Here is a 23,659-nt window from a genome sequence, read left to right on the forward strand (position 1 = left end):
TAACCTTTAATTATCAACCCAAGTCAGAAGACTCTCTCAAGTACAGTATTTGTAGTGACATGATGATTGGTTCACATGGTAACATTTTGAAATTTAACATTTCATCCATGGTATTTTAGTCACAAAAATACCTAATTATAAAAAAAATAAATAAAAAAAATTAGTCGCTCATTGTCACCTTAATGCTATGACAAACAAACAAAAAAATATTTTAAAAAACAGCCTAAACGTCAACCCGTCTTTGTGAGAAGCAGTGCAGCTACAGTACAGCGCCCCCCGGGTGTGTACTTAAGAGATACGCGCAATCATGGGCCACGTTCATGAATGCTCTTCAGACAAAGAACAACGTTGTAAATGCATGCAAACATGAAAAGATTATGATATTAAGATAAAACAAAAAAAGTAAATTTCAATTTGTGAAATAGCCCTGAATGACCAGAGTCATCACTCTGCAGCTGCCAGCCAACGCAGTTTAACTTTAGAACTATTATCACAAACCCACAAGTGATGTGTATATATATATATATATATATATATATATATATATATATATATATAATGTATCTCTCTCTCCCCCCCTCCCCCATGTATATAATAACGTGCGTGTAATGGGAATGTACAAATGTAAAGAAACACAATGTGCGGAAAACAAAGAGATGTTTGTTAGAAGTCTAAATGTGAGTTGAAAACACATTTTAATGAGACATTTAAAAGAAATGTGGGAAACACTATAATAAGTACACACTAAAAAGCATTAGCTAAGCATTTGGAAATATCATTTATAAAGCATGTTTCTGAAATGAATAATCAATTACATATAGTTTGTAAATACCTTACCAATATTGAAAAGTAATTATAATTATATAAACAATCATCTGTCAGTTAGATAAATGATATTGACAGAACAACGGTAATGTTGAGAGTCACATCACATTAAAAAATGCTAAATTATTCACTGTGCAACTGCATACTGTATATTGTGGTAGGAAATCAGAAAAAGAAAGTATCATCAGTATCAAAATGAGTCGCACTTTATAATAAGGTATTGACAAATGCTTAGCTAATGCCTATTATTGTGTGCTTATTATAAAGTGTTACAGAAATGTGAAATTTCAGATTTACAAATTAAAATCAAACACTTTGGACTCAGATACCACCCCATTTCTGTAATTGAATGTTTTGAGTTGTGTCCATTTCGAAAAAACACAATCCCACTTTTCCAACTTTATTTCTCTTGGTGGCAAAGAGCAGCAGACAATATCCTGCTGAACATTGTCCTTCTATCACCAAGGATATCTTTTTTTGTACCCAATGTGGCTCACTCAGAATAATTTGCATAAAATCAGTGCACTGGCATATCGGAAATAATGCACAGTGTATTTTAGTTGTTGCCATGACTCACTATTTCAAAACCAACAGGCTCATTCATATGCATCAATATTCATCATCAAGTTCTCTGCTTTGCGCTTTTATGATTGAATGTGGGCGCGAAGAATTTATTTTTGCGCGCTAACAGCCTACATGGAGGGTTTCATCTGGAAAACATGAATGATGCAGTAAGTACATTTTACCAAAACACATCTCCGTTCTACGGAAGTGTGCATTTTACCAATGTGGAGTAAATATTTTTGACTTGCAGTTCAAACTGTCAATAGACCCGGCACGATCTGTAGCGCCTCTGCACAGAAGGTTGGGGAACCTTGGATCCCTAGCTATGGCAACCGCAGTAGGTAAAAACACCTAAGTAATCCCTGCACCATCTGTAGTTTGCGTTTGTAAGAATGTTTTAAAGCAGTGGTTCTCAACCTTTTTTTTTTTTCCAGGGATGTAGCCCCTGTGCAATAGTTTTTCAGCCAAGTACCCCAGAACCAGCGCAAAACATTTTTGGGTAAAAAAAAACAAAAAGACAAACAACAACAAAAAAATAAACACCATCAGTGTCTGATTCATTAAACTTTATAACCTTTCAAACTTCATGTATTGATCCACAAAAAAATAATCAACAATGCATGCGCAAGTAAAAAAAAGATAGCTATTTTTTTTTTGTTTTTACTTGCGCATGTGCAAGTCAATACCCCGTGGCATTAAATGAAAAAATTCCGTTTTTATCATTTAGCCTACAAATACGTTCAAATGTATTCGGAAATACCTTCAAAACTTCAAGCATATTTAAATGTGTTCAAAAGTACTTTCAAATATGTTTAAAGGGAAATGCTTCCTCCACATTGGCAGTGTCACACTTCCGTACCTTGATTCTACAATTGTTATACATAATTTCATCTACTGCTTGAGTGCCTTAGGTTCGAGAAAACATGCATAAACATTATAAATGGCTAGCAGAGTTTTCTTGCACAACTCAATAGAGAAGAGCCACAAACTCAGCTCTGCCTACTGTTCATTAGATGGACGAAACAGGTCAAGACAAAAAGGAGTGTGTACCTGATTGATATCACGGACAAAAAACAACGACAAAGAAAAAACACTTTCTTAAAAGATGTTCAATCCAGCGGAACCTCAGGAACAGTAGGTATGGTTGCCGTACCCCGTTTGGACTCCCTCATCTTGTCCAAGCCAAAGAGGAGGTCGAGATGCGTGATAGGTCGCAATCTATCTTCAGCCACAGGTCTGCAACACATAGCCAGCGATATGAATGCTTCGCAGTTGTACGATTTCAGCACATATAATCAATTATTGTTTCAAATGAGATGGAGTAAAAAATTTGCCTTAATATATTTGGTCGATACTGACATTGTCACAACTATATTCAAACGTAATTTTATGTCGGTGGCTGTAGTTTACAGTGCTGTGGACAAATGTATTCCACACGTTCGTTCATTAGTTTGGTTCATGTCAGAATATCGTGGAAAACGTCATTTTAGTAATTCGACTCAAAAAGTGAAACTTGTACTCGTGATTTACTGCACAAGTGTGTGTCTTGACTTACAAATTCAACTTGCACCGTAAAAGGTCTCAAAACACTCATAGCGCAAATCATCTTTCTCTATTGAAATATATAAATATTAAAAAAAGAATCTACTGTTCCAACCCCCCATGAAAAAAAAAAAAAAAAAAAAAAGCTAATCATTTTTAACTAAGAAAAACAACACTCTACAATATTATACGTTATATAAAACCATAGAGTAATAAAATAATTAAACAGAATGTTAAGAAAATGAAACATTTAACGCATCACAGTTAATTCATTCTGGTGTACCTGACTTGGCCACGATGGAGCCGCCTAACAGACATACAGATATGCACGAAAACCATCACGTCTCAGTAAGTTGAAGTAAAAACTAGACTTCATCAAAGAGGATAAAGAATAAAATATTCCTTTGGATACTGTTATATGTCTGTCTCGACGTTAGAAGAACATCCTAAGGAATGTATGTGTGAGTATGAGGTTGGTTTAAATACAGATGGAATTCTCTTGGTATATTTAGTTTGACAGTTACTGTAACTTCAACGGGGAGTGGCAATAAGCAGCTTGAAGAAAAAATAAATAAATAAATAATTGTTCACTGTTCACTTGTCTGCTGCTTGTTGTAAAGTTCACTGCCACCACGCTGTGCTAGTCACTTAAAATCTACCTTGCAAGTCAAAGGGGGGGGATAAATCCAAATCCTCTATAAATTTAAATTTTATCATCAACTTCTGAACCAAATTAAGCTTGCCACAATAATTATATTTATTGAACATGCTCTATATAAATATGGCTGTGTGTGTGAAGTGTGTATGCACAGTATTTGTATACATGAGCATGTTCTCTATGTATTTAAATACTCTTCTATCCCCGTGAGAATACTTAATACACTGAGGTATGAGTATTGTACTTTAAAATAAACTGCATATGTGTTAATTCACAATTCATTTCATCTTGTGTCAAGGTCAAATGGGAGACTGCGACTGTTTCGCAAATAGAAGCTTAGCTGAAATGTTGCGGGTGTGGCTCATACGTTTCGTCTTCCTCGACCTCTCCTAACTGCTGGGCGATCTGCCTCATCTGTTCCTTGCGGACATAGTCGCGAACCCGGTACATGGCGGCATCGCGGCAAAGTTCCCGCAGGTCGCTGCCTGAGTAGCCTTCTGTCTTCTCAGCTATCTCCTTCAGATTAATAGTGCTGCTCAGCTGGCCAACAGAAAGCAGGAGAGAAACGTGACAGAATAATTGCAAGGCACTCTTTTAAGGTCCATTGTGCGTTATGCATGCCAAAATCAGCTTACATTTTCTTCTGCTAATATCAACCGCAGGATGTCATGTCTTTGTTTTGTGTCCTGCAGGAGAAGCACAAAAAAAGCACAATGTTTGTGTGGCGGTGTATCTCATAAATCCCAAAGAACATTTTATGAAATAAGTACAGTGACCATCATGGTTCTGGTTGGGGTTTGACATTTGCCAAAGAAAAGTTATTGATCAAAGTTGTGTGTGATTATTTTTCAGGGCAACAACTGAAATCAACATTTAATGCTATCGTACTCATTTACAGATTAAATAATGACTGTTTTCAAAAAGTGGACTGTGTTAAGTGTTTTGAAAAAATGCCTTTTACACTAACCATACAGTACAATATTCCTCTCAACATAAAATAATTCACAGATTGCTTTTGCAAGGATTTTCTTACAGGAACGCCAACGTGAAATGTGGTGGGCATTCTGCGTAGGATAGCAGGATCGACATCTTGTGGTCGGTTTGTTGCCCCCATGACCATCACCTGCAAGATATCCACCAAAACATTGTGCTCACGTGCTAATACAAAGCTGATGATAGAGAACAACAAAGATCTGGTTGTATAGCAAATGCAACTCCAAATAGACACAAGCAGGTTTATACACATTCGCGTGTGGGTAAGTGCTGATAGTTACTTGAGTGGCCGAAGAGGTTTCCAGGCCATCCCACAGGCTCATGAACTGGGCCTTCATCATGGCAGTGGCTTCGTGATCAAGGCTGGAGCGATTCCTGAGAAATGATTCTGACAAACATAAAGACAACATCTGAAGCTCAAAGTGGGGATTACAATAAATGTTACCATTTGACAGAACAATGATTTGATTTGAGTATTTTCTGTGTGGGCAGTGATTCAAAACCGCAGTTTGGAAAATTAGACTTCACAATTTAGGGGCTGTAATGAGGTCCGAGGGGAGCGTTATCCCATGTGTTCAAGTACGCAGGATTAATTACCCAACTCTAAATTAAGAGCATCCCTTGATCCAGCACATGGTGCGCCTTTCTTTTTTTTTTGTTCTCTCGTTAATTTCATGTAGATTAAAAAAACTTGCAAACCATGAAGGAGCAAGGTGGTCATTGGTAATTTTGGGAATTTTCTTGAATGGCCATTGTATTTCCGGGCCGGTCCTGGTCATCATGTCTGCCAGCAGCCCCCCCCCCCCCACCCCCCGTAAACCGTGCAACCGTTTTATGCTGCTGAAATATCTTATGCTCACAATCCATAAATGCCATGATGCCATTAAGTGCCCAGGATGGGGAATGCGAGTTTTTAGAATTCTTGTTTTATTTTTGCAAACGTCATACGCTGAAAAGTAGTCTTTCAGCATAAGACGGTTGCACGGCAACGCAATCCCACCATGCATTTTAGTGTTACATTTTCCACGTTTGCAGGTTGTGTAGACAGAAAATGTTATTAATGCGGCTTTTTAGACTTGCCTGGCAGCCAGTGTTAGGATAACGGTTTAGGCTGGTGTGGTTGCTTCAGAGCGCCTCATTGTTGCTTTTGTGGCTCACACATGCACTATGGTAGGCACAAGCAGTCTCTCGATTTCCAATATTTTGTAGCAGCGGTATTGGCTTGCCATTTGAGCGATGCATAGTTTAAGCGCATTCAACACAAACAACCTTTTTAAAAAAAAAAAATTTAAATACTTCGCCATTTTTTTTATTATTTGGCAGGGTTGTTTACAAACTTTTCTTTACAGGGACATTATAAGTAAGTCATGGTTTTTAGGCAGTATGCAGAAAATGGAGCTGAGAAATACAGGAAGACTAAGTTATAAACAGTTTCTAGTATCCACGAATGAATGCTCTGCTGCTTTGGATGGAGTTCTTGATCGTCAGTGAACGGCCACAATGCCCCACCAAGCCAGGAAGGTGAATGATGTATTGCGCAGGAATAATGCAGAGTGAGATGGACAGTCCTACAGTATAAGGGCGCCTGAAGGTGTAAAAATGACCTCTACAAAATATGCGGCCATTGGAACTAGCCATTTCCTGGTAGGATATAAAAAGAAGAACCTTTCCTTCCAGAAGTCAAATAATTCTCATGCTAATCACGCAATATCCCATGCTACAGGAAATGCAAGTGAAGTTTCAGCTTCTGGAGGAAGAAACTCATGGTTTAGCCACCATCATCCCCTGACCTCAAGTCTGTTAAGAACCTGCGGCGCATACTTAAAAGGAATATGAATGACTAAAGCGCAACTAGGAGGCAACTCTTGCGTCCTCAACTGAGATACAGGCAGAGCCAGTTAATGGACTTACAATTTAAATGGATGAGGGCGTTGTCCAAGCGATATCGAAGAGAGGCATAGGTTTCAACAAAGGCATTTTTGACTGATATAGCATTTGTTAAAAAGAAAAAAAAAAAGAAAAATCTCTGTGAAGCGACAATTTTTTTTCTGGGTTCAATCGATTTGCAATTTAAACTGCTGGGCATCATATTTTTGAACAGCGTATTTTGAGTGAGTCATTGTGGTAGCTTTGTTCAATAACATCACAATTAAAGAATCGATTTCGATTATGAAATGTATTGTTTATTTTATTGTTTATTTTATATATATATATATATATATCATTACTGTAAATCACAAACTAATAAGAAAAATTAGCATATGGCTAATAATTTGGAACTCACTATTGTAATTTGATCAAGCATTTGGACTTTGTACATAATATTCTTGACTTTGAGAGCCTGTGGTATACCATTAATCTTTTTATATCCATTCGCTATCGATAGAGTGACAATAGGTCTCTCTCCATGTTAAAGCAAATCTGAAAAGGGAAACATTTTTTCGAAAGAATATGTGCTGAGAGTCATCCTGATTATCCACTCACCAATTTCATCAATAAAAATGATACATGGTTGTAGTTTGACCGCCAAAGAAAAGACTGCAGCTGTCAGCTTTTGTGATTCGCCATACCACATATCGGTCAGCGTCGAAGCCTGCAGGTTGATGAACTTGCAGCCTGAAGCTTTGGCTGTTGCCTTGGCAATCATAGTTTTCCCACATCCTGGAGGACCAAATAATAAAACACCTGCAATGAAAAACAGTAACAGTTAAGCTCTTTGGTGTTCTTTAAAAGAAAAGATAAATCCAGTGTTTCCCCTCAATTTTGCAGGTATATATATAGAGCTGTCTCTGTTGTTGTGTATGTACCGGTATGTAAGTGGGAATGAGAGTCCGTTCCTGACTGTTCAAAACTTAGTATATTAAATATCTATGTTTTTTTTTAAACAATCTAGCTTTTGGGGATTTTCAAGAAAATTATTTTCAAGAACTTGCAGCATTGGGAATAGTCTTTCCCACATTGATCGTACAGACAGTTGATGTGGCTTGGCTCCCATGAGCTTACATCACAGAGAAGATAAACAAAGTTTGACGGCTTAAAAAGGAACACGTCTCCCAGAGTGCTAATTTTGGAGGTTGTCTCATCACCATACACAGCTTTGAAGCAAACAGGAAAAAACAAACAACTCTGCAAAAGCTAAGTATTCCTTGAATCCAGATGCTGGCTGATACGGATTTTTGAGGCTGATGCCATTTCCAATATTTGGGAGAAAACTGTTGCCTCATTAATCAGTTATCGCAATTAATTTAAAACAAAACATCATGAGTCAAATAACTTTGGTCCCTAAAACTTATAAGAACAAAGATTAGAATTACAGGCAGAGCATTTGACATTTAACATGTAAACACACATTAGTCATTAATTTATCTATAGATTCAGGCCATGGATGTATGCACTATATAAGCAACATAATGAGCTCCTATTTATGCCACTCCATTATTTTCTTTGAAATGACTTGAAAATAAAAGAAAAACACAATCAATCATCAATATCAAAACATGTCATCTTTGAGAGTTGCATTTTAAATACCCAGTATGATGAAGAAAGAGTTTCCAAGAACTGAACATGTGTTATATACCGTTCTTCCTCTGCACTTCTTTGTGATGGTGAGCTGCAGAAGATAATGCCGCAAAAGCAATGCCTCGCTCAGGAGCAATGTAAACTGGTAGGCCGCCATTGTTGTTGGCTGCGTTTGTGGTGACACTGATGTCATTGTTTAAGACAACATGCTTGTGACGGAGTTAGAGCTTCATCTACTGGACAAACAGCGCAAGGGCATCTTTTTAAATGTCACCCATTCAGAGACATGAGTTGATATATATATATAAAAAAAAAAAAAGTCTCGCCCTCTTGCAAATGCCAGGCTTTTGCGACCTAAAAATAGCATAAAGATAATTAACTTTGAATGATTTTTCCCACCACGAACTTATACAACTCAGTTGAGATATTTCACAAGTTTGTCTGTGATGAGAATTAACCATCATCATATTCAAACTTACATTAAATGAGAGTTGGCACACTACCATTAAAGTGCCTCAGACAAATTCAAAATAAAGTTCAGTTGTTGTAGAATGCCTTTCATGACATTTTTGTAGCGACAGCACAACCCTTGTTTGAATTCCACAGCATCAGTGGCATATCATTGTACTAAGGTAGAAGCCCGGGGAGGGCTGCAAAAGAATTTCCATGAAGGCATTAAATATCATTGTTTTGGGATTTGCCCAAATTGCAGTCAGGTTACGACATGTAAAACAAATACAAATAGGTCTGCGATACAACGATGTGCAAATCCTTTTCAACCGATATGATGTTGAATACACTCCAAAAACTCATTTTGTGTTTGTTGCCTGTAACATGTTCCACAAAAGCCAAAAAGCCAAATAGCAAAGTAAAAATGCTTACAGGGTGAATGGTGCCTTTACAGATGTGCAATTGACACACGCTTTTGAACTTTGCGATGATAAAAACCACAGATAGACCATTTCCTATTTGGCCCAGATCCACAATTTCCAAACACGATTTGAATTGTGCACACAATTTTGCATTCATTCATCTCAGATGAGCTTGGGCCCCGAGATGTCTGGGCTTTGTTAAAACATGGCTTTTACTTTTCATGGGAAAGATTTACCTTGGATTTTGTAGACGTAGCAACAAATTGTGTTCAGTGACAATGACATTCTGAAGTGCTTCTGAGCCCACGTGGCAACATCCTTTACGCAATGATGCCGTTTTTTAATAGAATGCCACATGAGGGATTGAAGGGCACGGGAATTCAATTTTGGTTTTCACTTACGTGCAGAGATCTCTAAATGCCTTGCAATTGTACAGTGAGAAACATTGTATAAAAAACTATGGAACTATTTGCTCCTATAGTTGTTCACAAAGTGGTAACCTTGCCCCTCCTTATTTGTGAACAACCTGTTTCCAATTAACCTGTTCACCTGTGTTATATTTTTTTAAGCATTCCTCATCTTTTTTAGAACATGTAAAACATGTTTTTTCCAGAACAAAGCCAGATATCGAGTAGAGAAAATATTACCACACGGCTAAGAACTGGATGTAGGGCTGAATGATAATTGCGATTCCAATATTAGTTCCAATTTTCTTTCCTCAATGTCCTTTTCTAATGTATTATCAGACAATTAATCTTTACAACAAACAATAGCATATCTGTTTGGAGCTTATCCCATCTGTTTTTGGGCAGTAGGCAGGGGACACCAGAATTGGTTGTAAATCCAGTGTTTCTGGACCACTCCCTACTCACTTTATTTTGTGAAACATAATACGTCACGTGGACTGCACTTTTTAAATCACTCACTCAACTTATAAATAAAACATACATAAATAACAAATACCGTATTTTTACGTCCACAAGACGCGCTGCATCAAAGGGCGCAACACCAGTTGAGGGTGCTATTTCCGTATTTTATGCACATACTAGGCGCGCCGCACTACAAGGCGCGAGCTCAGCTGCTCGCGCTAGCTCAGCTGCTCGCGCTAGCTCAGCTGCTCGCGCAAGCTGCTCGCGCTAGCTCAGCTGCTCGCGCAAGCTGCTCGCGCAAGCTGCTCGCGCTAGCTGCTCGCGCTAGCTCAGCTGCTCGCGCAAGCTGCTCGCGCTAGCTCAGCTGCTCGCGCTAGCTGCTCGCGCTAGCTGCTCGCGCTAGCTGCTCGCGCTAGCTGCTCGCGCAAGATCAGCTGCTCGCGCAAGCTGCTCGCGCTAGCTCAGCTGCTCGCGCAAGCTGCTCGCGCTAGCTGCTCGCGCTAGCTCAGCTGCTCGCGCAAGCTCAGCTGCTCGCGCTAGCTGCTCGCGCTAGCTCAGCTGCTCGCGCAAGATGCTCGCGCTAGCTCAGCTGCTCGCGCAAGCTGCTCGCGCTAGCTCAGCTGCTCGCGCAAGCTGCTCGCGCTAGCTCAGCTGCTCGCGCAAGCTGCTCGCGCAAGCTGCTCGCGCTAGCTGCTCGCGCTAGCTGCTCGCGCAAGCTCAGCTGCTCGCGCAAGCTCAGCTGCTCGCGCAAGCTCAGCTGCTCGCGCAAGCTCAGCTGCTCGCGCAAGCTGCTCGCGCAAGCTGCTCGCGCTAGCTCAGCTGCTCGCGCTAGCTCAGCTGCTCGCGCTAGCTCAGCTGCTCGCGCTAGCTCAGCTGCTCGCGCTAGCTCAGCTGCTCGCGCTAGCTCAGCTGCTCGCGCTAGCTCAGCTGCTCGCGCTAGCTCAGCTGCTCGTGCAAGCTGCTCGCGCAAGCTCAGCTGCTCGCGCAAGCTCAGCTGCTCGCGCAAGCTCAGCTGCTCGCGCAAGCTGCTCGCGCAAGCTCAGCTGCTCGCGCAAGCTGCTCGCGCAAGCTGCTCGCGCTAGCTCAGCTGCTCGCGCTAGCTCAGCTGCTCGCGCAAGCTGCTCGCGCTAGCTCAGCTGCTCGCGCAAGCTGCTCGCGCTAGCTCAGCTGCTCGCGCAAGCTGCTCGCGCTAGCTCAGCTGCTCGCGCAAGCTGCTCGCGCTAGCTCAGCTGCTCGCGCAAGCTGCTCGCGCTAGCTCAGCTGCTCGCGCAAGCTGCTCGCGCTAGCTCAGCTGCTCGCGCTAGCTCAGCTGCTCGCGCAAGCTGCTCGCGCTAGCTCAGCTGCTCGCGCTAGCTCAGCTGCTCGCGCTAGCTCAGCTGCTCGCGCTAGCTCAGCTGCTCGCGCTAGCTCAGCTGCTCGCGCTAGCTCAGCTGCTCGCGCTAGCTCAGCTGCTCGTGCAAGCTGCTCGCGCAAGCTCAGCTGCTCGCGCTAGCTCAGCTGCTCGCGCTAGCTCAGCTGCTCGCGCTAGCTCAGCTGCTCGCGCTAGCTCAGCTGCTCGCGCTAGCTCAGCTGCTCGCGCAAGCTCAGCTGCTCGCGCAAGCTCAGCTGCTCGCGCAAGCTCAGCTGCTCGCGCAAGCTCAGCTGCTCGCGCAAGCTCAGCTGCTCGCGCAAGCTCAGCTGCTCGCGCAAGCTCAGCTGCTCGCGCAAGCTCAGCTGCTCGCGCAAGCTCAGCTGCTCGCGCAAGCTCAGCTGCTCGCGCAAGCTGCTCGCGCAAGCTCAGCTGCTCGCGCAAGCTGCTCGCGCTAGCTCAGCTGCTCGCGCAAGCTGCTCGCGCTAGCTCAGCTGCTCGCGCAAGCTGCTCGCGCTAGCTCAGCTGCTCGCGCAAGCTGCTCGCGCTAGCTCAGCTGCTCGCGCAAGCTGCTCGCGCTAGCTCAGCTGCTCGCGCAAGCTCAGCTGCTCGCGCAAGCTCAGCTGCTCGCGCAAGCTCAGCTGCTCGCGCAAGCTCAGCTGCTCGCGCAAGCTCAGCTGCTCGCGCAAGCTCAGCTGCTCGCGCAAGCTGCTCGGGCTAGCTCAGCTGCTCGCGCAAGCTGCTCGCGCTAGCTCAGCTGCTCGCGCAAGCTGCTCGCGCTAGCTCAGCTGCTCGCGCAAGCTGCTCGCGCTAGCTCAGCTGCTCGCGCAAGCCGCTCGCGCTAGCTCAGCTGCTCGCGCAAGCCGCTCGCGCTAGCTCAGCTGCTCGCGCAAGCCGCTCGCGCAAGCTCAGCTGCTCGCGCAAGCTCAGCTGCTCGCGCAAGCTCAGCTGCTCGCGCAAGCTGCTCGGGCTAGCTCAGCTGCTCGCGCAAGCTGCTCGCGCTAGCTCAGCTGCTCGCGCAAGCTGCTCGCGCTAGCTCAAGCTGCTCGCGCTAGCTGCTCGCGCTAGCTGCTCGCGCTAGCTGCTCGCGCTAGCTGCTCGCGCTAGCTGCTCGCGCTAGCTGCTCGCGCTAGCTGCTCGCGCTAGCTGCTCGCGCTAGCTGCTCGCGCTAGCTGCTCGCGCTAGCTGCTCGCGCTAGCTGCTCGCGCTAGCTGCTCGCGCTAGCTGCTCGCGCTAGCTCAGCTGCTCGCGCTAGCTCAGCTGCTCGCGCTAGCTCAGCTGCTCGCGCTAGCTCAGCTGCTCGCGCTAGCTCAGCTGCTCGCGCTAGCTCAGCTGCTCGCGCTAGCTCAGCTGCTCGCGCTAGCTCAGCTGCTCGCGCTAGCTCAGCTGCTCGCGCTAGCTCAGCTGCTCGCGCTAGCTCAGCTGCTCGCGCTAGCTCAGCTGCTCGCGCTAGCTGATGCCAGCTCAACACCATAGTCACATAATGTACAAGTCACGGTCAATTCGAAGGATAGATGACTCAGACTTTGACCAGCAGGGTGTGCTAACATGCACTCCGAACAGCCCAATGAGTAAAAAGGTTGATGGTCGCGAGTGATGCTTCGCTTTACAAGGCGCTTTGTTTGTTTTGGGGAAGATTAGGGACTTTACAGAGCGCCCTATGGCCCGGAAAATACGGTAAACAAAAAATGCACACACACCAACAAGTAGGAAAATTAAGATAATGCCAATTTATGATGTAACATCAAGCGCCAGAGGGCATTAGCACTCGGCGGCATCTCATCATTAAACATCTTTTTGTCTGTCTTTTGGTTCGAAACAACCAATATCATCCTCTTAATATTTGACCGCTTGACAACTATGAACAGATGTGTTTTTATTGGTCATGATTCAAGTAGCCGCACACTATCATTTCTATGCCTGTGCTCAGACTTTGCACTCAAATCGGAGTCAACTCTGACAATGGCGGCACACATCCGATAGACATCAGACACTTCCTCACACACTCGCTCCGACATACGACGGCAGCCAAAACATCAGAAAATAGACAATTGAGCTATGAACAACGCTGTGGCTGCCTCTAATCTCGTTGCACACTTGAGTACAATGACAATAAAGGGATTTCTAATTTCTAATTTCTAGTCATGAGCTGATGTTTTCAAACATTGGTTCTGAAAGGGATACTTGACGTATATTCTCCATTTGCATCAGCAAATAGTTAATTTTTTTCAACAACAATGAATTTTCATGTGCATTTTATAGCATTAAAAATTATTTTAAAAATATTTTAAAATATAGCGGGCCAACATGTTCACTGAAGACACGTATGGTGAGAAGGCTGCACAATTCCGAATGGAATGCATCGAGCGTTAGGGGATAAGGCTGCCACAGACGATTATTTTGATAGATTAGCGAACTAATCACCAACAATAGTCATGATTAGTTGACTAATCGGATCATATGTAAAGTGTGGCATGTCACACCAGCAAGCGGTTGCTCTTATAAAACCATAATTATTTTCCAATTCTTTGAGGTATGTATAAATGACTATATTTTTATAACGATCGGGCGCTCCTAAAAGCCCCACATTTTCTCCAAAATGGACGGGGCGCCTTATAATGCAGAGCGCCTTATATGTGGACCAAGTTCAAAATCTGTACATGTGTAACTTTCATGTGCTCCACTTGACTGCCTTGGAGCATTACACAAGCATTAGAACCCTCTGTTGGTGAAGGTTTGAGACTACGGAGCACTGTGCTGACTGGAAGCATTATTCAAACAGTCTGTTACTACCCTTTGTTGGTTATGGTTTGAAAAAAAATGAAACAGCAAAAACAAAACAAAAAGAAAAACAACAAACAAAAAAAACCTGACATCTCTCCAACCAGCCATCTGATTGGCTGATGCTGAAGCACTTCCAAAATGCTTCGCAGCACTTGGGATATGAAGGAGATGAGAGATACATTTATTGTGTTAATTGTATTTCTTTGTTTCATTGTTTGCTCGTATGCATCTCAGTTGATGTTGGGTTATGGTTTTAGTTTCATTGTGAAACCGTGCCCTTACATAGCGTGGTGACTAGAGACATGCCTACATCGAAATTGTGTGATTACATACTGTGAAGTTAAGGTGTCTGCTTGCTCAGCTGGTCAAGGTATCACAAAAGGCATATCTGAAGGGCTGCGCAGCTGATATTGACAATGACGTAGAACGAGGACTTGGATGGATTTGTGGAACAGGACTGATAAAAAAAAAAAAATAAATAAATAAAATAAAAATAACCCGAGTGCATTACTTCAATAAAGTACAACCAAACAAAACTATTCTGCCTTTTTCAAAACATACGTAAGCATGCATTCTAGCGTATCTTTTAGTGTGCAAGCGTACTAAGCTAAGGTATGTTTTGGCTTGCCTGCACCCAATAATGCCATGCGCCCGATGGCCGTGAAAATACGTAATAAGATAAAACATTCAATTTTGATCAAACTTTGCATCTTGTACCAGCATTTCTGAGATGTTTATAAATGATGGTGCAGTTTAAATTGTTTGGCAATACCGTGGCTTGAATTTTTTTAGTAATTGTTTAGTGCATTTCAAAATGGAAGCAGAACTATACACAATGAAGAGTTGCACCAATACTACAAAACCATCTATGAATACAAAAAAATACTTCAAAACAAATGTCACTCTTCTCGGGCACCAAGCCATTTTACAAATGTACGAGTTCATGAAATCAGATTACGGTTGTAAATTAGGAAAATAAACAGTGCTAAAGAAAACTAAAATAAACACTTGAATTGGTTTTTAATTTTGTTTTTATTTAACCTTCATTCAAAACGTCCTGCTTTTCTTCACTCGTATGCATAATTTAATAGTAGTAGATTGAGTTATAAAATCAATGCACAAGGTAGAAAAAAAATATTTGTGAACAATATTAGAAGGAACCTTTTTTCTTTTTTTATAGCAGTATAACGTAGCATATTGCAACAAACTATTATGTATATAATGCGTTTTATTTTTATGTGATGCCAATGAGGGCTTGTGGCAAATATGTTCTGTAAGTAGTGGTATTTTCCAGTTCATAAACGCATTCGCGAGAAAGAGCGTGTGAGAGCTTTTCCGTCCATGTTAAACACGACAAACACATACCTTTTTGGTAGTTAAGAAACATGAGTTCACTAGAAAATGCCCCAATATGGTATTGTACCATAAAGGACATCATGTTAGAGTGTGTGTGTCACAAAGTTACATCAAACACATGCACCGTAATCTGTGTGTGCTAACTACAGCTAGCTTCCTGACCCGTTGGACCCACCCGCCGCACGCTCTTGAGTAAGCCTACTGAGTGAGATTCTACTTTGGATCTGGAAGATGCCGCACCGGATTTTTAAAAACATTTTTAGGCACAAAATAAACATTGGAAAACGACTGGATCAGGAAGTGCGGCAGCACATTTTCGGATAATCCTCTGATAAATTTATGCTTTTTAGGATGCATGATCAAAAGAGTTCTGGCAGAGTGTGCTCGTATTTTGGGAATAACGCCACGCAAACATCGGCAAGTACGGCGAAGAAAAGGAAGCCCACTTCAGCGCCCACCTCTGGCTCGTTAAAAATATGGTTGGTTTTCAATGTCACCTGTGTGGCGTGTCTCATCTTGAAGTTTGAAATGTTTTCATAAGTCCACTCCTCAAGCCTGAAATGTCTTGTTTGTCCCTGTGCACGTAAACTTTTTGTGGACATTGTGAAATAACATGCCAGTTTCATCTAGTGAGTTATTTCTCGTCGAACCCTTGCAAATTTTTGCAATGAATTATGGCATTGTTTTTATTTATGTCCGTCTCATTGTTGAATGTATTGTGTCCCGCTGGACTCAACATGGACGTACCCGTGTGATGAAAATTTTGCCATAAAAGTGAAATATAATATAGAGGTGTCATGTGTAGCTCATATGCATTTTTCCAAGCTAATTAATTACTACATATCAAGCAACATTAGAAAACTTAATGAAGGCTCCCTTTAGCAGGAAGAGACATTGGAGGCACTTACCCGTAAGGATGTCAATAAAACAAGATAATCTGATATTTGCAACTGTTATTACGGAAAAATGATTTACATTGTATAGTTCAAGTGACATAATTCACTGTCTCAAAGCAGTGTAAATTGAAAAAAAAAAAAACGACATATTTTTTCATTGAAAATAAGGCATCTTCCAATTGTCAGAGTAAACACAACATTTTTGGCCGAGTCACATGAAACGTACCGTATTTTCCGGGCCATAGGGCGCTCTTTAAAGTCCCCAATCTTCCCCAAAACAAACAAAGCGCCTTGTAAAGCGAAGCATCACTCGCGACCATCAACCTTTTTACTCATTGGGCTGTTCGGAGTGCATGTTAGCACACCCTGCTGGTCAAAGTCTGAGTCATCTATGCTTCTGATTGACCGTGACTTATACATGATGTGACCATGGTGTTTGGGTGATGGTGTAGGAGAAAGCTGGACAAAAGGGCAGCTGTCCACAATGTTGTAGTCTGTCTTATCATTTATGTTATTGCAAGCAAGAAACGTCCCAGGTTTAGACAACAGACTGCAAAAAGCCCAAAGCACAACATGCACAGCTCTCTAAACAGCCATGTGATTGGCTAAGGCTGAGTGGCTCCCAAGAAGCCATTGCTGTCATCTTTTTGTGTTATTTTGATTTCTTTTGGGTATAGAGATGGCATGAGAGACACATGTTTTGTGTTAATCTTATTTCTTTCTTTCATTGTTTGCTTGCTGAGTTTTTTTGGTTTTGATTTGAAAACGTGACTCTAAGGAGTGTGGTGACCAGTGAAGTCCCTCCCCTGACGTTGTATAGTAGACTATTGCCAAGACACCTTTTATTGGTTAGAGATATTGTTATTGGCAATTCCTAATAGTTTCATGACATCTGTCAATGAAGTGGGGTGATACCTCTGGCGACAATCTCTTAGGGGATTGAGTCCTGGTGAGCTGGCATCAACTAGCACGAGCAGCCGAGCTAGCGCGAGCAGCAGTCGAGCTAGCGCGAGGCAGCTGAGCTAGCGCCTTGTAGTGCGGCGCGCCCAGTATATGCATTAAATACGGAAATAGCACCCTCAACTGGTGTTGCGCCCTTTGATGCAGCGCGTTTTATGGCCGTAAAAATACAGTACACAGACACTTGGATAAAGGCATTAAATCGGAAAGAGGCACTTGTACTTGCAATAGAATATAAATCCAGCTTCTCAAATACTCATCATTCAACAGAATGTTTGTTTTCCCGATTTGTTTCTAAAGGAATAATCTGCAACAACAGAACACGTCTCACAAGACGAAAGAAGACAAGGACAAATCTGACAGAACTGGACTTGCATGGGGATGTTCCGTCCCCAAAAAGATTGCGTTATATCTCTGCTCTCCACTTATGTGTGCTTCTTATTTACGCTGTTCAATAGCCTTTAAACATATGATTTCTGGATATGTGAGTCGAATTTAATTACCAAAGAAATATAATCTTTTGTCACAAGTGCAACGATTGTTGTTCTGTTAACTAGATGAAAGAGTTACCTTTTGGTGGCTGAAACAGTTTGGATCTAGCCAGAAGGTGTCTTTTCTGAAAGGGCAGAATGACTGTGTCTTGTAGCTCATTGATTATCTCATCTAGACCTGCTATATCTCTCCAGGACACCTGCAGCGAGACAAAGCACAGTTAAAAGCTGAGTATTTGTCTCTGCATGAGCAATTAGGAAACAGTAAAACCGTCCTGCCATTCAATTATGTTGCTCAGAACTAGGGCTGAATACTTTGGGGGAACTAATCAAATTGCATTTGCAAATTTTGCCTCAATTCTGATTTCCATTTAATATGCATTTGTTATTTTTGTTTCTTTAACTTGTCCTGTTCCGCTGCTGGGTAATGCAGAATGGATGATCTTCATCCCTTTTATGCCGGAACAGTTTCTCTCTGCAACAATGGAGTTTATACTGCCATTGTAGCAATGTTTTCTTCCTTCACTTGGGTACTCTTTTCAGGTATGTGAACACATTTTTAATTGTATGTCTTCTTTAGCTGTTCTGTATTTTTTTTCTCATGAGACTTTAATGACCATGCTTGCCTACCTGGTTCATTTTATTATATTGATCCAGTCTCTAAACACCTTATCCTCACAAGTGGTTAATGAGTTCATCTTGTCTTCTTAGAGATTCAAAAAAAAATTCCTTTTCTAAGATGAGATTTTGCTATTTGCCTATTTTTATTTTGATGCCAAAACTCTTAGGACATATTACGCCAGTCCTAAAGGCTTTACACTTGGCTGCCAATCAAGTCAATGTAAATCAAGTCTAAATGCTTTTAAATCTGTTTAAAACTTTGGTGTCTTTGATTGTGTGAAGCACATTTAGTTGCCCTGTGTATGAAATGTGCTATATAAATAAAACCGCCTTCCCTTGCCTTGTCTATAAGAAGACAAGATGAACTCATTAACCTTGCATGGGGTAGTCACAACCATCTGACGAGAATAGCATCCCTAAATAACTAAAATCTCCTGAAGAAGACAGTAGTTTGACATTGACACTAGTAAAGGTTACCCTATTTTTCGGACTATAAGTAACACTTTTTTTTCATATGTTGGCTGGTCCTACAATTTATACTGTGGAGCGACTTGCATAGGAAAAAAAATGTAATTTCACATCCAGCCACAAGAGGGGACTCTAGTCTTATGCACCGATGTCTCCCACTCTTAACGACAACTGAAAACGATTGAATACAACAGGACCTCAAGAGAATCATATTCTGCAGAGTGAATGCGAAACTTGTTCGGGCCTGGCGAAAATGAACGACACTGAAAAGCTGGAGGAACGAGATCACCAGTGGGTGAATGAACAATGTGCTGTCTTGTCAACGGTTGCAGCTATGGTACGTTTTCACGCACAGTTCGTTGCCAAGGCGATGAGCATAAAGGACTTTGCGGGAGGACCTTCTTGGCACTTCTGCTTCATGCAACACGACGAACTCTTTAGCAGAGCGCGGACAGTGACGTCCCAAAAACATGAACATGAACACTGGACAGCGTTTCTGTTCATGATTTCTAGGCGCTCAATAACCTTCATTGCGTTAGCATATCTTAAAACCTATTCAGCCTGTTCATTATTCTTTTATCAATGTTATAACTTGGCATCCAAAATGAACTTTCTGTTTTTGATAGAGTGTTTTGTAAAATAAATTACCTGCAAAAAATTGCGACTTTTACTCCAGTGCGACTTATGTATATTATTTTGTACCGCATTATGCGTTTTTGGGCTCTTTCAATTTATACACCGGAGCGACTTGTAGTCCAGAAAAGACGGTAATAAGAAAACATCATTGTTTAAAAAAAAAAAAAAAAAAAGAAAAGAAAAGAAAACTTTACTATCAGGCATGTTGGACCCAAACAGGGTGTAATTGTCGTTTTTTTTTTTTTAAACAAAATAATGCAATTTGCATATTTTGTTGGTGCTGTTTTTTGTGCTTCCTTTTGGTGTTATTGGCAAAATTGGTTCCTTCCATAAAAATGTGTTACTAAAGTAGACAAAACTGAGATAATATCAATATGCATTTGATTTTTTTTTTGGGTCTAACTATTTAAATTCTCACAAATGTATGTATGTATGAGTAATGTATTTGTTTATTTCTATTCACAAACTATTTACCGATCACTATTAGATAAAGTTAATCAGTTTTAGTGGATGTGAAGAACATGTTTTTTTAGAACGAATGAGCCTTCAATCATGTGACCTTTTCGCCAATAAGGCGTTGGTGATCTGTGGCATTTGATCAGTCTGACTGGTTGTTAGCTATCGAATCAGAAATGTATTTGCATTCTAGTTTATGAAACCATGACTGTGGATGGTATTTAAAGAATGACTTACTGGCCATGTTCAATACGCAGAAAGATTAATGGCAGGTGTCTTCAATCCTGTTCCTCGAGGTCCGGTGTCCTGCCCGTTTTCCATCTCTCCCTAGTGCGACACACCTGAAAGATCATTATCTAGCTTCTGCAGACTTTGCAGATTATCTTATCATCTCTATCAGCTGTGTAGCAGCAGGGAGAGATAGAAAACCAGCAAGACACCGGCCCTCAAGGAACAGGATTGAGGACCCCTGATTAACGGCAATCTCTCTCGACGCATGCTTGTGTATGTGTGCGAGGTGTTGCAAGTATGTGCGTATTTGTGTGTGTACCTGTAAACTTTGTTGCTACTCTAGCATGTGTAGGTCATGCCTGACCAGAGGCCACACCATTAAAACACATTTTATTCTGCTAGTTTGGGGAAGTGCTAGTGTGTTAGTGTGAGAGTGAGAGTGAGAGAGAGAGAGCGAGAGAGAGAGCGAGAGAGAGCTGTGTATATGGGGAGGTAGTGACATTCATTAGTAGCTTAATTTTACAGCAAGGTTACAGCTGTATTCTTCATATTTCCCATCCTCCAAATCGCAACCGTTGCTATTTGAAAATTCAAATTTACTGCGTCGCAATTTGATTTTGATGAATTGTTCAGCCCTAATCAGAATTGGAGCAAAATATAAGCAATGGCACGCAATATAACACAGTGGGAGTTCAACAACACCATAAACCAATACCACAATGAAACATATGTTGCTCAATCAATAAATACATTTTTACAGTGCACAGTTATTATCACATGGCACTTTTTGATACAGCACTGCTAAAGTTATGATTTGTTCTTGATGTCATAAGGATTATAACCATTACCTTCATTGTTTGTGGATCCACTAGTTGTGATGCGATGTTCATCTCATACTCAGTAAGTTTGACCCCCTCAACACCAATCCTCTTCATAAGCTGTTCTGCCTGGGAGCACAAGGGCGAACTAATATTGGTCCAGATGCGGCTATAGTAGCACACTTAATTTTAGTTCTAAAAATGAAAAAAAAGACAAATACCCTTTTCTTGGCTTGACTTTTCTGTTTAGCGGTAGGGTCCATTGCATCCACAATCCATTTGATGCTGTAGTAGGTGGCTGCTCCAAAGATCGTCAGCCTCAATAGCATGCCAACCACCTCAGTCCTAGTCAACGGCCGGAGCAGAGCCTCTCGAGGAAGATCTTTCAGCATCTTGGATGGCTGATGTCAGTCCATTGACTTAATGACATGGATGGAAGTACAACTACAGAGACAGAGTTGTAAAATACTGCTGTGCACCAACCCTTTTTTTTCTCCAAGCGAGAACAACTTTTTGGGTTCTCACTAGAAAATACAACAGGCTACCCGTGTGACACACACTTCTGAACTAACATGTTCTCAATTTATCTTGAATTACATATGAATAAATGATAATGAATAACAAGATAAGGATAAGGATGCTTGTCAATATGCAACACTATATTTCCATATCCTACAAACATAGACATTTTGAAATGATGCCTTCTACAACATCCCTAGTAAATCACAATGTCCTATCACCGGTGAGCTATTTGTAGAACAGGGCCGGTTTATCATGTAGTCGATGTTGGGAACCCCTGTTGTAGTATTAAACCGCTTGCGTGGAATGCATGCCAGCACTATGAATTGTATTTATGCGATCATTATGAATCACACGACTGCATGCTTTAATATTCATTTAAAATTTGATGAAAATACTATAATTATTCGACGTTAAATGCATACATACAATACATAAACTGGATTATGTATAGTGTGATGCGGATAGTAAATTAACTTTAATAAGAAAAAAAGTCGTTACCTTGAGATCTATACACTAAAGCGGTGTTTGACATTCAACCATCTTAGTACTGTAAGGTACATTTGAGCATTTCACTTAAATTCATATTCCCCACTGGGTAATACGCAACCTAGCATCTTAAAAGAAGCTGCGGCTGAAAAAACAGCGCGTGTTCAGTAAAGTGCCTTATCATACTGAGAGCAAGTTAAACACAGTTCAATCATTTTGATGCAAAGCTGTACATTTAAATTGAAAGGTATCAATCTTACCAAACGAGATTAGATGATGTAAACGCACAGGTACCTAATGTGCATCATGTATTGAAGTCGGCGAGAAACATGAACTTAAGTTGGTTCCGGATCTTCTTCGATTTTTGTTCTTCCTGTTTTATGCACCCGTTTATTAGAACAAAAAACGGCCACTGGGTGGCAGTAATCGCGCAGAGGTTAAAGATCCACTGGTCAGCACCGAGGACAGCGTTCGAATAAATAACGGATGTCAGGCACTGTGGATTATACAGTGTTATATGTGAGGAAAAAAAGCAACAGAGCACAGCAGAAGCGCTATCTGATATTGGGGGCGGGGCGTGGGGTGTTGTGGAATTCCATCATTTATTCAATGGAACCAATCATTATTTACAACTGTGGACAAATAACCAGAGTATTTTGTCTTCTCTTTTTCAATTAAGTAATGCGAACTGTTGTACGAATCGTAAACGCACAACTATGTTTGGATTTTAGTCATTTCAATTGCAGTGCGATAATGGGTAATCCCATCCTTTTGAGCAGCCTTACAGATAAGGCCCTAACAAATGGGATTCCCTCAAATGCAATTTAATGTACGCGGGTCAAAGTGATTGTTAATTGCTCTAACACCCAGGATCCAGGCGGCTCTTCCGTTTTGGGTTTTCAATAGGAAAATAGAAGTAGGCTGCTGGGGAAAAAAAAGAAATGCAAAACCTTAAAAAGTCAATATTTGTAATAGAGTGCGGAATTAATGCAGATTCCAATTGAAGTAGAGCTTCACAAAGATACTTGTTTTTATGTTAAGTGTCCACTAGAGAGGTAGTTCAACTCCCTCTGTTTAGTACTTAGTCTCCTCTTAATGGAATAATTATCTTTATGAACAATGGAACCAAAAGTCATTTTAATTCATTTGCAGCTGTTATTATTTTTTGACATTACACTTCTATAAGGTGAGAGATCACAATGTATCATGTACAGTCAAATCAAGATGTACAATATCAACCCTGCACAGACTGATCTTCAAGGTATGAACAACTGAAAGTGCAACTGATCACGCCTCTGGCACTCAAGATGCTTCATAAAAAGCCTTAATCCCTCACATGGCGCTGTGGCGTGCCCCGGGAGACAGTGGACAGGCAGCACTGTGTTGATGGTTTGGGCAGCAATGTGTTTCAGCACTTGTGCATCTGCAAAGTGCAGCTGGGGTTCCAGATTCCCAGAACACCTTGTACCATGCCCAAACATCCACCCTAAAGTGGATGTAAAAAAAGTCAGATGGCTTGCCTGTCAAGCTTTACTTAGTATTGTGGAAAGGAAAACATTCGCATTCGAAACGCTAAGTCTTCAGTGACAGTATGGTAATTGCGAAATATCTGTTAATACAATATTAATATGGATTTTGGACTTATTTCACATGTACTTTATTTTTCTAGAGAAGCATGGTGGTTGAGTAGTTAGCATGTCTTCCTGAGAAGTCTGAGGTTTGGATTTTGAGTATTGGCTCTGGC

The 23,659-nt window shown here is 41.5% G+C and overlaps 1 protein-coding gene across 1 annotated transcript; it reads right to left on the reverse strand.

The window, feature by feature from the left end:
• Window positions 1-678: 678 nt before the first annotated feature.
• Window positions 679-22,343, reverse strand: atad1a (ATPase family AAA domain containing 1a). The gene is made up of 10 exons (XM_088300589.1): window positions 22,176-22,343; window positions 21,129-21,351; window positions 20,938-21,036; window positions 17,757-17,877; window positions 7,067-7,267; window positions 4,864-4,970; window positions 4,623-4,712; window positions 4,225-4,275; window positions 3,957-4,129; window positions 679-2,625 (listed from the first exon to the last, which is right to left on the reverse strand). Exons 2-10 carry the CDS (start codon window positions 21,297-21,299, stop codon window positions 2,499-2,501), a joined length of 1,140 nt encoding a protein of 379 aa, XP_088156715.1. The 5' UTR covers window positions 21,300-21,351; window positions 22,176-22,343; the 3' UTR covers window positions 679-2,498.
• Window positions 22,344-23,659: the final 1,316 nt, after the last annotated feature.

This window comes from Idiotropiscis lumnitzeri, chromosome 1, assembly GCF_059441095.1.
Source record: "Idiotropiscis lumnitzeri isolate Australia: NSW breed Sydney's pygmy pipehorse chromosome 1, RoL_Ilum_1.0, whole genome shotgun sequence".
Classification (NCBI taxonomy): Eukaryota; Metazoa; Chordata; class Actinopteri; order Syngnathiformes; family Syngnathidae; genus Idiotropiscis; species Idiotropiscis lumnitzeri.

Coding starts and splice junctions, on each gene's coding strand:
- atad1a (XM_088300589.1), bottom strand. CDS start 21,299: ATGCTGAAAGATCTTCCTCGAGAGGCTCTGCTCCGGCCGTTGACTAGG. Junction 21,037..21,128: donor AAAGTCAAGCCAAGAAAAGG/GTATTTGTCTTT, acceptor TTGTGCTCCCAG/GCAGAACAGCTTATGAAGAG. Junction 4,130..4,224: donor TGATATTAGCAGAAGAAAAT/GTAAGCTGATTT, acceptor TCTGTTGGCCAG/CTGAGCAGCACTATTAATCT.